Here is a 14,125-nt window from a genome sequence, read left to right as displayed (position 1 = left end):
TTTTCTCTCCAGTTTTCCTTGTGTGCTTGGCTGGTGTGTCCACATTTTTTTGCAGCCATACATACTTATGCATTATTTGATTTGTTCATTTATTCATCAAACATTTGCTGAAAGTCCATTATATACAGGGCACTGCTAAGGATTCTGACATAGGCAACTAATTCATTTGTATTGATAAGGACATTCTATACAGCAATCACATACAATTGAGTATATCAAAACTTTTCCTCACTTTTTTAGGGCTATAGTCCTAGAAATATAACTGCCCTAATCATACTCTGCAATTAATTTAAGAAACACATGAAATATAATTAAACTGAAATGACCTCAACCTCTCTTAAACAAATAGGTTTAGGGGCGCCTGGGTGGCTCAGTGGGTTAAAGCCTCTGCCTTCAGCTCAGGTCATGATCCCAGGGTCCTGGGATCTAGCCCCGCATCCGGCTCCCTGATTAGCAGAGAGCCTGCTTCCCTTCCTCTCTCTCTGACTGCCCCTCTGCCCACTTGTGATCTCTGTCTATCAAATAAACAAAACAAAACAAAACAACAAATAGGTTTATCTGTAGAACTTACTATGTGTCAGGTATTATGACAGGCACTAGGGATATAAAGATAAATAGATTGAGGCTTACTGGCCCTTAAAGAGGACCCAATATGGATGAAGGGTAAAGAACAAGACAAATATATATATTAATTGTAATACAATATGCTCAGTTTCATATAATGAGTATTTAAATGACACACTATGAGAATACAGAGGAAGGAATTTTTCTAGTGGGGAGAAGTCAGTTTTCAAAAGGAGGTAGTATTTGAACTGGTCTTTCAAAGAGGAACAGTAGAATATCACCAGAAGTAGAAGAAGGAAGCAAGCTTCAGGTAAGAAAAACTAAATGAAGAAAGCAATAGAAGCCTAATTACATAAAACATATTCAGGTACGAACAATTTCAATATGGCTAAAACACTGAAACACACGGAAGACTCATAGCTGAAGATGAAGCTGAAACATCAGATTTTATCCTATAAAGTTGAGGAGCAGAAAAAGCAGTAAAAGAGCAAAATAAAAAGGTAATGGGGCCATATTTGATGCACATTTTTAAGCACCTTCAATGTGCCATGCATGAAGCGAAGTGTTGGTGCTGGTTACAAAGATGAACAAGACATTTCTTGATCCTCAAGGATCCACTTCGGAGAGATAAGTTGGCCAGCTTTGTGGAAGATGTAGCAGGGAGAGGCGGGTTGGAGAGAGATTAGTAGGAAAAGCTGTGCTATGATGTGGACTAGAGAGAGGAGGTCATGGTAGTGGAAATGGAACGGGCAAGAACACCAGACAGACCTTAGTTCAGATCCCAGATCTGTCAGTGATAAATAGAGGACTTGGGGAGCAAGCTATCTAGTTTCTTTGTAGTTTCAGTTTCTTGTACATAAATGGTGATTATAATACATATTTTTTCAAAGTTGTTATAGACTAGAAATATTCAAAACTGTATCTCATGCTCAGCTCAATACAATTTAGTGATTATTATTAGTAAAAGAAGAGAACATAGATACAACATGTTTAAGAAAAAATAAAAGCAGAACTTAGTGACTGATATTGGGGAATAAAGGAGAGGAAAGAATCAAATGTGGCTCAAGTTTTTAGAGTAGGCGACTGGATCAAGTTGTTTTCAACCCCTGTCTACTCTAAATTAACATTCTGAGAAATGTGGCATTCTTCTATGGAGGATCTGTGTTTTAAAATTTGTTTTCCCATGAAGCCCAATACATTCCCATGTATATTTCCCACCTCAAATATTTATAGAACAGTAGGCAGTCTGCCATCAAATGGGAATTCTCTTCAAGACCTTCACAATCAAGTGGTTAATTACAAGTAACAAATATTTAACTAACTTGATCTTTATACAGAATGAGTCAGAAAAATATTCTATGCCTTCTTAATTAATATAGGACTCTATGAAAAGGCAGGTAATTAATTTAATGCAATAAAGTAATGAGTCCCTGAAAGCCACGGTAAAAAAAGAATATACTCTTAAATGCCTAGATGGAAGAAAAAGATAATATTTCAGAGGATTATAGGGTTTTTTGGTGTGTTTTTAAAAATCTTTAGGCTTTCTATAACAAGCTAGAACAGAAGGACTTAAAATACTTCGGAAGATTCTTTTCCCGATGAATAAGTGGTGCTGATTCCTATAATAAGGTATTTTATGAATTTCTATTACAACATTCATAGGTGTGGAAATTCATTTTAAGCATTATATTTTATTATGGTAGTGTTGGCTAAAGTACCACAGTCTTCATAGACAGGAAATGACCAAAAATAAACCAGCTTCACTGCATGCATCCAATGTAAGCAAAGAAAACATTACACCAAGTACTTTCCCATTTCTGGCAGGGGAAAGAAATCTGCAATATGTCGTTTTACTGTAGAACTGTCCCAAGTATAGTGAAAAGTGAAATCATTAATGGGATATACCAAAGTTTTACAGAATTTCCTCTCTTTATGTGCCTATAATTTTTTCATGGATACTTGTTTCCAGGCATTTAGTCACACACCCATAAGCCAAAGGTCACAGACACTCTAATACAAGAATTAGCCACTTTTTTGGCATTATGAAAAACTAAAGACTATAATGGGATTGTTGAAAATGGAAAAACTTATGTAGTATTAAAAAACAAATTGAAACCCTCAGGAAGGGACTTTGTGACCCTCTAGCTTTCTACCTTCAGAAAAAGTAAGGCTTATATCATTTTAGAAAGATGAAATTTAATTATATTTTTAAAGACAGAGAATATAGTAACACAACTTCTAAAATTTAAAACATTTCACTGTGTACTTTCAGATAACCTAGCACAAAAACTGAACACATGTGTTTGAAATCTCCCTCTAAAACCCCACTGAAGTAATTCTGATGCAAACCCACAAAAGCCAAGTACAACAGCTGGGGGTAGGGGATGGACAATCTGCTGTAAGAAGCTTCAGAAAATTTCTGGAAGCTGGAAAGTAAAGAATGTTAAAAGACGAAGAAAAACAAAAGAAGTTGTCGCTTGGAATATGCACTAGGGACAAGAATAAAGATGATAGCCAAACTGCCCATTAGGACTTTTGGAAAGGAAAGAGCAGATATGATAGAAGACGGGAGTGGAAGTAAGACTAAATACAGGGGCTTTAATTGAAGATCTGTAAAAGGACCCTACCTCCTATTTCTCCCACTGTCAATAACACAGGCCGAGTGGCACTGCACATCAGTGGGAGAAGAAAAGAACACTCAATATGTAGCAGTAGGGCAACTGGTTATTCCTATAGGAGAAAAACAAACAAATGAGACCTCAATCTCAAACTTGAAAAGCAATTCCAAGTATAGAAAAAACTAAAATATGAAAAGCCAAATTTTAAATCTTTAGGAAGACAAAATGGGAGGATTTTTAATAATCTCAATGCAGTACAGGATTGTTTTTGCTTAAATACAACCCACATGGGTAAACCATAAAAAAGAAGGCATATATATTGGTGTATATATATTGGGTATCTTCAAAATACAAATGTTGTTTAAAGGCAAAGACATTATGAGATTGCTTGAGGGAAAGCAGAGAGTGAAAAGAAGGCTCAAGACTAAAATCTGAGTAACTCTACCACCTAGAAGGTTGAGGACAGAAGTACTTGAGGATATTAGAAAGATACATAAGGCAATAAAAGCTATTAGTAATATGATGTAAAATAATAAACTGTAAACAGTGGTCCAAAAGGAAATCATAAGACTAAATTAGGTCAGGCAGATAGCAGGCTTCAAGAAGAGTAAATTCCATTCAATAGATAAACAAGAAGGTGTGCAAATTTCTTTGTTTAATAAATAACAACAACAACAATATAAAAAAGGCAATTGAGACAGGCAATCTGAAATTCCAGACAAAAACAAAATCAGACAGACAATCTGAAACTTCAGATAAAAACGAACTATGTAAGAAAAGCATGGCTCAAATGGGAAGCAAACTGAAGTGTAGTATGTTTTGAAGTGTGGTGAAGAGGGACCCATTTGAATTTGATGCTAAGAGTATTTCCCTTGAATGGTTTAGGAAGCAGGAAATGAAATATAATGATGGTACACTACTTAATGCTCAAGTAAGACAGTTACGTAATCACAGAAACTTAAATACTGTTACTAGTTTTCAATTTTAGAAACTACCAATTGACAATGTTATGGCTATAGAAAAGATATAAATAATATTAAAATTGAAATATGAAAGTATAGCTCATAGAATATAGCAAAATTGGGGTTCCAATCAGGGAAAATAGTAGAATAGGGAACTCTACAGGTCATTTCCTCCACAAAAGCAATAAATATGCTAGCAAAAGCTGTCAGAGTCAACTTTTTCACAACTCTGGAATCTAACAAAAATTTTATGACAATCAGAGAAATGTGTAGCAAAGAAAAAAGATGCCAAATTTCAATAAGAGAGTTCTGTGCACTGTGACTTACCCTGTTAACATCCCCTATTCCCCAGCTCAGTGGTGGTTTTGAAGATGGCAGCCATTTTCTTCGTGTAGGTTCCAGAAAGAGCAATACATACTTTATTCTCAAAAACTTGGGGTTGTGTGTTTTGACATGGCTAATGGTTCCCTAAAGGATCAACTAAAGAGCCTGCCTTTGTTTCAAATGCCTCAGAGCTTGCCGTAGGCAGTGGTGGCTTCTTAGGTGGCATTTGTTGAAAACATTTGAACATGAAAGTGTATTAGGTGCACCACATACAACAAATAACAGACAGAGCAAAAAGCCTGAGGGGAAAACAGAGGCTGGGGAAGGACATGGTTGGGGGAATAAGGGCTTAGTTAAGTTCTTTCGTAAGCAGTCATCTCCAATAGTTGAAAGGCAAAGACAAAGGGAGAATCTTGAAACAGCAAAGAAGAAGTGACAACAACAGCCAATTTCTCATCAGAAACCATGGAGGGCAGAAGACAGCTGGATGCCATATTTATAGTGAGGAAAGAAAAAACTTGCAACCAAGAATTCTCTATGCAGCAAAGCTGCACTTTTTTGAAATTGGAAAATTAAGACATTCCCAGATAAACAAAAGCTGTGAGAGTTCATTGCTAGTACACTTGCCCTACAAGAAATGCTAAAGTAGTCACTTAGATTGGAATAAAAGGACACTAAAGAGTAACTCAAAGCCATATGAAGAATACTAGGAAAGATAATTATATAGGTAAATATAAAAGCCAGTATAACTATTTTTGACTGGTAAATCTTCTTTTTCTCTATATGATTTAATAGATAAATGTATAAAATAATAATTATAAATCTATATTAATGTGCATATAATGTATAAATACAAAATTTGTAACAATAATAACATAAACATAGTGAAACTATATATGAGCAAAGTTTTTATATATTATTGCAACTAGGTTGGTATTAATGCAAACCTATTATTATTATTAACCTATATTATTAATTAAGATGTTAACTGTAATCCCCAGCGTAACAACTGAGACAATAGCTAAGAAGTAGATACAGTAAAAGGAATGAGAAGAGAATCACAATGGCACACTAAAAAGTCCTTGAACACAAAAAAAGTAGTAGAGGAATTGAGGAACAAAAAAGATATATGACAGAAATCAAGAGCAAAATGACAGAATTAAGTGCTTTCTTATCATGATTTGATAGATAAAATTCTCTAATTAAAAGGTGGTTATTAGCAGAATGGATTCAAACACAAGACTCAACTATATGCTGTCTACAAGAATAAAAGACACAAACAGATTGAAATTGGAAGGATGGAGAAAGATATTCCATGCAAATGATAACCAAAAGAGATAGAGTGGCTGCTAATATCAGACGAAAGAGACATTGTGTCAAATAGTGTTATAAGAGACATAGAAGGACATTTTACATCGATAAAAGAGTCAATCCATCAGGAAGGTGTGACAGTTATAAACATACTGCACTTAATGTCCAAAATATATAAAGCAAGAACTGACAGAATTGAAGGGAGCATCAGTTCTGCAATCATAGTTGGAGATTTTAATACCCTACTTGCAGTAATGGATAGAAAAACTAGGCAGAAAAATCAATAAGGAAACAGAGGACTTCAAGAGCACTATAAATCAACTAGATCTAACATACATAGAAGACTCTACCCAATGACATTAGAATTTTCGTTCTTCTCAAGTGTGCGTGGAACATTCTTCAGGATAGACTATATGTTAAGCCACAAAACAAGTCTCACATAAAACATCTCTGAAAACAATGGAATAAAACTAGAAATCAATAACAGAGAGAAATCTGGAAAATTCACAAGTATATGGAAATTAATAAACTCTTCAATAAAGAAATCACTAGGGAAACCAGAAAAATATAGCTCATAGAAAGTTGCAATGCAAAAACGTGGGAGAAGTAAAGGGTAGACTCATCTTGCACAAGGGAACAAGAAATAGAGATTTAATTATAGTAAATTGCAAAAGTTACCAATAAAAGAACTCTAGGTATATAGTGTTGGGGGGATAACAAGAAAGTGAGTGAATCCTTGTCTATTATAGCAAAAAGTCTATCTAAACATTATAAGTTGAGAAAGCACAACATACAGCTAGAGATTTGGTTGAAAAGGAGTTAGCAAGATACTATAAAAAACAAAACAAAACAAAAACAAAACAGCAGCCATGTAAGTAAAAGGAAAATCAGGTGAATATGCTATCAGAAAAATCAATGCAAAGAGCTTTTCAAGATGAAGAGTGTCAGCTATGTCAAATGGTGTGGAGAGTTCAAGTATAAAATGAGGACTTAAAAGTTCAAGAAGTCAGTCTGGATACTCCACTAAGAGTCCCTGGTATATATACGTACAAGGTATAATCAGCTCTTTTAGAAATATTTCTATCTTTCTGACGTAAGAGATTTTACATGAATCAGACAATTGAAACTAAGTTGAAGAAATTATCTATTACCACTAGAAGTTATAAGTAATTTTGCATTAATGTTTTGCTAATAATTTGCTATCTTTACAGTTTTACTTTTCTGGCTTCAAATATCATCTTTGTCTCCTTGACGTCATAGTTTTTAAGTCATTAAAAGGATCAGACCAAGATAATGTAATGGTGTCTCCATGGCACTTTGAACTTGCATCAGTAAAAAATGAATCTTTTGCCAGAAATTGTGGATCCCTTTCCAATGATTCATTACTGTTCTCAACATCCTCTCCACTGAACCCACACATCACTTTTCCCATCTCTCCCAAACTCTTCCTTTGTTCTTCTTGCTTAAAAGGCCGTTGACTTTGTGGAACTTCTAATAAAAATTCTGAAACTCTTGGCAGTAACTACAAGGCATAACAATTTTCACTAACAGATACTTCCTCTTTCTTTTGGAACTGAATGCTTGTTTTGAGACCATAAAAGTGAAGACTCTATAAGTTTAAATTATTTTAGAGGGTCACAGAATTTTTGGCCATAAGCTGCCTAAAAAGTTCAAAGTGTTGAGAAGATGATATTAACTACAATCCATACCTATCAGAGATCGTTTTGCCAAGTAAAAGTGCCAATTAATAAACAAAGACACTTCTGCACTCACTGTAGCTGCCAACCCTAGTAAGACATGAACAGTGAACGGCCCTGTAACAAGAGCATAGAATGAATGACTTGGGCTGGAAGGACAGAAGGCTGATGCCTGCTGAATACACTGGCCCCTGGTTCTACACCCAGCTCTACCATCACTAACTTCAATATCTACAATAACAGCTTCAAATGATCTCTCTCTGATGACTCTTACTTCTACTCTTCTCTAACAACCCACTCCAGCCACAATAATGGCCTCCAAATTGCTCTTAGATATGTTCCACCTTCAAAATCTTGAACTCCCAAAACTTAACTCTGATTATAAATACCCACTATTTCAACTCACTCCTTCATATGCTTCTCATCTTCAACTTCATTTAGACTTCCAGTTTCAGAAATACTAAATTTTCTCCTAATTTGTTGGCAACCTTCTATTTTTTAATACTTTAAAATTCTAGCGTAGACCATATAACCCACCATATCTTTCTTTTACCATTTTAGTTGAATTTTTAATTCTTTACCTTTGATCCTTTTCCTCCTTACTCTTTATCAAACATAGAGCTTCTCTACTATTATACCTACTCTGTGCTCCAGGAATATCATTCAGCAATTCTGACTATAGTTGCTGCAATTTCATGGTCTCTAACCTCATTTAGTTCCTCAGAATTTTCCTTCAATCTTTCAACACTTCCCTAATTAGTTCCCTCTGGATATCAAACAAGACCTGGAAAAATGGAGATATACCATGGTTTTTAAAGTGATGATTTATTATCTTAAGAATGTCAATACTTCTGAAATGAATAACTTAAATGTCATTTAAATATAATTCTTAAAATTTCCATTTAATTAAATAATTGTTCACTGAAGTATAATTAATGTAGAATGTTGTATCAGTAGATGAAATGACTTTAAAGTTCATATGGAAGAACAAGTGTGTGAGAATTAAAACTTTGAGTAGTGAAAGCAGATTTCCCCTACATAGATATTAAGACTTACTATGAAACCACTGCAATCAAGCAGTTTCGGTATTGTCACTAAAACGGATAAAGAGATTAGTGAAATGGAATAGAAAGTCCAGAAATGGGGTTGCCTGGGTGACTCAGTTGGTTGAGCATCTAGCTCTTGATTTCAGCTCAGGTCATGATATCAAGGTCCTGAAACTGAGCCCTGCATCCAACTCTGCACTTAGCATAAAGTCTGCTTGAGATTCTCCCTCTCCCTCTGCCCCTCCCACTCATGCTCTCTCTCTCTCTCCAATAAATAAATCTTTAAAAAAAAACTCCAGAAATCTATCCAAATATTTACAGGAATGTAATTTAAGATGAAAATGACATTCTCATTAAAAAAGAGAATACTTTAATTAAGAAATGCTATTACCAAATTGAACTGAAATAAAATTAAGTTAGAATCTTACCTAACACTGTATAAAAATAAAGCTGATGTAGAAAGGATGAACTTTTAAAACCTCATTAAAATTTTAGAATATAATGTATAAAATTATTTGTATAAACTTGGATGTAAGAAAACTTCTTAAGGAAGATAGGAAAAATGTTTTTTAGAAAAAGCAGTCAGAAACTGACTTGTATAGTATTTCATAAATCTAAAGCTCAGAGCTATAAAGTTTTAACTTTATAAAGTGTTATAGTTCTGACCAAGTAAAATGATATTAAATAAAGCTCTAGGGCAATATAAGAATAATGTATATATTTGTTATATAAGTTATCACTTAATTAAAATTTCTCTTCTTTTTGCTTTATTTTGCTAGCTCAATTGCTGAGAAGTTTGACATGTGGATACAATACCCAAGTGAGCTGAAGAAAGTACACTGATCAATATAAATTAATCCTATAATGAAAATTTTTGAAGTATATTTGTCTAAATATAGGTCACATTCTTTAACTCCAAGAGAACTTCCAAAATATTAGTCTAATGCCTCATTATTTTCTTCATGACATTACTTATATATGAAAAGATTAAAAACTATACTTTGAAAACTTGAAAGAAAAGCTACATTTAGAATGAAGTTTGCTTCAGAATTTGGTTCATTTGATGAAGTTTCATCAAATGAAACAAAACTGAAATGCATTCTATCTTTGATTTTTAGGTTTTGTTTTAAATTATATAAATATATAAATTATTATATGTTTTTAAAATTATAAACTATAAATTTTTAAGCTTTATATCTTTCATTTACTTGATTCCAATATGCTTTCTTAAGAGGAATAGAAAGATGTTAAAATCTTCATAGTGTACTCAGATTTGCTCATAAACCAGGGGCTATATATTATGCGACACATACGTTGTAGAAGAGGCTGTGAGCCACTGGAATAGATAGATATTATAGAACCCAGCTAGAGTAATTATTTAGATTTTATGCCAAAATTGCTTAATTACTACAAGTTAGGAGTAAGGTTTTGTGCTGGCTGCTGGGGACATGAAAGAGAGCAAGACAATCAATAAACAGAATCAGGAATCTTTTCCTCTTCAAGCTTACACTCCAGTGGGGAAGACAGATATGAAAGTAATTATCCACTAGTTATTTAATTATGGCTACAGTAAGTGCTGAGAAGGGGAAGTCCACAGAACTGAGAGATAAGAGGTATTTGATCTAGCCGATCTAGCCAAGTCTGCAGGAGGTAGTTGGGGAAGGCTTTTCAGAGGATGTGAGGTTTAACTTTGAGACCTTCGGGCTGGCATCAGCTAGGGCAGCGGGAGGAAAGTAGTGGCTGGGACAATACGACTGTTTGTAGAATGGCTCTGAGGTAGGGAGTAACTGAACTGCAAGCCACTGATGCAGCATGGCAACAGTGGCTGATGGGATGGGATGAAATAGATCCTCCGAGGCTACATTAAATAATCTAGATTTTTTTTTTTCCTCTGAAAAATAGGAAACCATGGAAGGGTGTTTTAATTAGGGGTCAATTTATATTTCCAGTTTTTCTGTCTTCACTTTTAAACTTAAACTTCTAATCTCAGAAGGTTTTCTTAAGAAAACTATTTCTAAATAATTGTATGTGAAATGGTTTCCCATTTCTGCTCCAAATTCGGTTCTCCAAAGACACTAGTACCTGGAAAGAATACCATTGCATACCCTGTTTCCTCTGGAAATGCGGAGACGGTGCTTCCATGGAGCTGAGAGGGGTCCTGAGGAGAGTCAGAAACTTTTCTATCTTGATTTGGAGCAATATTGGGTATTCGATTCTGTTGCAAGTCCCACTTTCGAGCTACGTTGTTAATTGTTAACCTTTTCTTCTCCTATGAAAAAGTTCAGTGTGACAAGAATTATATAATGCAATTTTTGTAGCAGGATGGTATCCTTGAAGCCTGTTGTTTATATCACTCAGACTTTTAAAAGGAGTATATTCCTTAAAAGCAGCTACAAATAGGTACTCTAAAATACAAGTGGCCTTTATTTACCCTGTGCATTCAAACACCTCAACAGTGGTCTATCATTCTTAAAGAGAAAAATTCACACACAAGCAATGATTACTCTCATTGAAAAAGTGAAAATTCACTATCTAAAAGTTTAATCTGACAGAAATTTTCATACCTGTTATCTAAGATTTTAATTTGAAAGAAATGTATATGCCTTTGTGTTTAAACACAGCAAGAAGAAAACTAATAATATTTTAATTTTCCTACCCAATAATTCAGACTAGTATGATGGAATAATCTTGGTTGAGAGGTGGGGAGAAAAAGAGGGATTGATCCATGTTCAGAGCTTCACAGCATGAATTACAACGTCTGAAAACTAAAATTACATACAGACTACTAAAAGAAATTGTACTAGGTTGAAATATTTCTAGGCAACTAGTACCATCCCAGATGAATACGGAATTAGTTAATTCATTATATGCAATGGGTGCCTTAGGATAGTGGTTTTCAGACTTTAGTGTGCCTCAAATCACCTTGAGAACTTATGAAAACACCAGTTGCTAGTTCTCACCCCATCCCGATTTATTGTGTTTGAGGTGGAGCTTGAGAATTTGCATTTCTAAAAGCTCCCAGCTGTTGTTAAGGCTCCTGCTCCTTGGACCTCGCTGTGAGAACCACTGACTTAGGTAGGGTATTGGGGCTCCATTCTCTCATAGAAACTTGTTGAGAAAAGCAGATCTAGAGTATTAAAAGAAAATGTACAAGGTTGAAATGTTTCTGCTCAGCTTATATAAATTGATAAGGAAAATAATCAATAATCTGCTAAATTGTCCATTATTAAGAGTTAACATCTTTAAATGGCATGTCAATGTGGTCAGAGTGCTGAGGACAGACATCTTCCCTTTCCTCTGTACTGAGAGCACCCATCCAATGACAGATCAGCTGTGTGATACTGACCTCTCCACACCTGCTGCCTCGGGAATCAGGGAGGGCTGTTAGGAAAATTTTTTGCCCGTTTCCTCAGTGCATCTATACGTGCAGAAAAAATTTTTAGTTCCATCTCTCTGCCTATATTTGGATAACCTAAAATTTTAGCATGGAAAAATGGCATTGGGTAGGAATGAAAAGTGACGACAAAGCTTAATTAAAACTAAAATTTTTTTTAAAGTTCTTTTTCTGTGTTTAAAACTGTTTTTAGCATGGATTCCTTTTCTATTGCTTGTTATTTCAAATTTCTCTATATCGTTACATTGGTCATACTTAATAGGCATATACTTCTGAAACTTTTGGACATTTTATGTATGTCTTCCTTATCTAAAGCAAGTAGAATCTGCCATTTTACTATGAGAAATTTTTCTCCCAAATCTATACTAAAGAGCATCTTACCTTAAGGAATTCTATTTTAGGTATTCATTGATAACTGGTACAACCCAATTCTCAACCCAAGTAGTGTCACTTTTACTCAGTACCAGGGCACTATGAAAGAGGCAGGGGCAGTAAGTTAATGGCAGATGGCTGTAAAGTTGACTCCACGCATTTGGTTTTCTGGCTGACTGGGAGTTGGCAAAAATATTCTTAATGAGGTAGATATAGCTGTGCTTATAAAAAGAGATACACAGTATCTTTATACCACTGAGTCTGTTAGCAAATTTATAAGGTATTCTGAAAATACAAACACTTTCCAATACTCACCCCAAACTTAAGCTTCCTTTATTTGGTTTATTGAAATTAGATCAACACCAGGTTGACTAAGAGAATGGATATTTTTACTGGGGCCAGGAAGAGGAGACATATTTTAAAATAGGATTACAGCCTGGGGTCAGATAGGGGTTGGTCACTGGCTCGCCAGGGGGCCACATAAGGGTTCTAGGTATCTGTGGTGCAAAAAAAAAAAAAAAAAAAAAAAGCAGCAGCAGCAGCAGCCAGAGAAAGGCTACAGATTCTGCAAGGCAAAAGGGGGTATCTAAAGAAAATCTTCTGCTCAAAGATCATGGATGTATTTGGCATATCAGTTATAGTCATGTTTCTAAAGCTAGGTAACAATACATGGCGAAGTCTGTGTTAAGGTGACAATTATTTTAATAGATTCCAAATTTGCAGCTTTTGCCACTTCAGTCTACTCTTCATAGTCCAAGCAATATCTCACCAGTAGAGCCTGTAACTATCACTTCCATGCATTTCCAAGGTTGCAAGGAAAACAGGAAGACAGAAAAGCAACAGAGGATACGTGTCAATGCACTCTTCTGGTCCCTTCGCAACTACCCACCCACTTTTCTTAATGATCAGGACGTGTTGTCGAATGAAACAACAGTCAGCAGATGCTGAGAATCTTCAGTATCAGGATTTCCAATCTGGGCTAGGGCTAGAATCCAGGTCTCTTGATTTCCCAGGATTCTCCTCTAATTAAAAAATTTTAAAGCTAAATAACCCTCATAATTAAAGAGTCCTATTTAGTGACTTCAAGAGAAGTATTCACTATTTTTTGAAGTTTTCAAATTTTCCAAACATGTACAAACCATGTTGGCTAAATGTTTAATGGCATATTTCCAAAAATGCTGAGCATGAACAACATCTGAATTGGGTATATAAGAAAAAAAATTTCAGTGCAAAAGTGTAGTCAAGAGCAATTTGTTGCCTATACCAGGCTCAACTTATACTAGTAGCTTTAAAGCTAAACCAATGGAGTTTGTTTATTCTTCCTTTCCATGCTTTAAAATACAATACAAAAGTGTTCTTTTGGTCTGACAGCTTTAGTCTGTTTATTTACTTATATATTTTTATTCATTTGGCCATTCATTCACTTATGAAGCTTATGTACTGGAGCTGTAAGATCAGAAATACAGAGGATTCCTGAATAACATGGGGGTTGGCTCAGGGGGTGCTGCAAATCTGTGTAAAATTTTGGACTTGTCAAAAACTTAACTACTGATAGCCTACCATTGACTAATAAAAGCTTTACCAATAATATAAACAGTTGATTAACACATATTTTGTATGTTAGATGCATTATATACTGTATTCATATAATAAAGTAAGCTAGAGAAAACAAAATGTTAAGAAAATCATAAGGAGGAGAAAATACACTTACAGTACTGTACTGTATTTATTGAAAAAAATCCATGTAACAAGTGGAGCTGCGTAGTTCAAACTCATATTGTTCAAGAATCAACTCTATTACTTTTTCCAAATGAACCATTCAGAAAGTTTACCAGTA

General features: G+C 34.7%; 1 protein-coding gene across 1 annotated transcript in view; it reads right to left on the bottom strand.

The window, feature by feature from the left end:
* Positions 1-14,125, bottom strand: part of LRRC49 (leucine rich repeat containing 49) — a 148,998-nt gene that overhangs the window by 34,940 nt on the left and 99,933 nt on the right. Inside the window, exon 7 of the mRNA XM_080808685.1 lies at positions 10,628-10,791. Coding sequence (XP_080664811.1) covers positions 10,628-10,791 — 164 coding nt within the window. The remainder of the gene's footprint in view (positions 1-10,627; positions 10,792-14,125) is intronic.

This window comes from Martes martes (genome assembly GCF_963455335.1).
Source record: "Martes martes genome assembly, chromosome: 7".
In the NCBI taxonomy this organism is placed as follows: domain Eukaryota; kingdom Metazoa; phylum Chordata; class Mammalia; order Carnivora; family Mustelidae; genus Martes; species Martes martes.
Note: the sequence above shows the minus strand (reverse complement) of the source record. Positions and strands in the feature narration are given on the sequence as shown.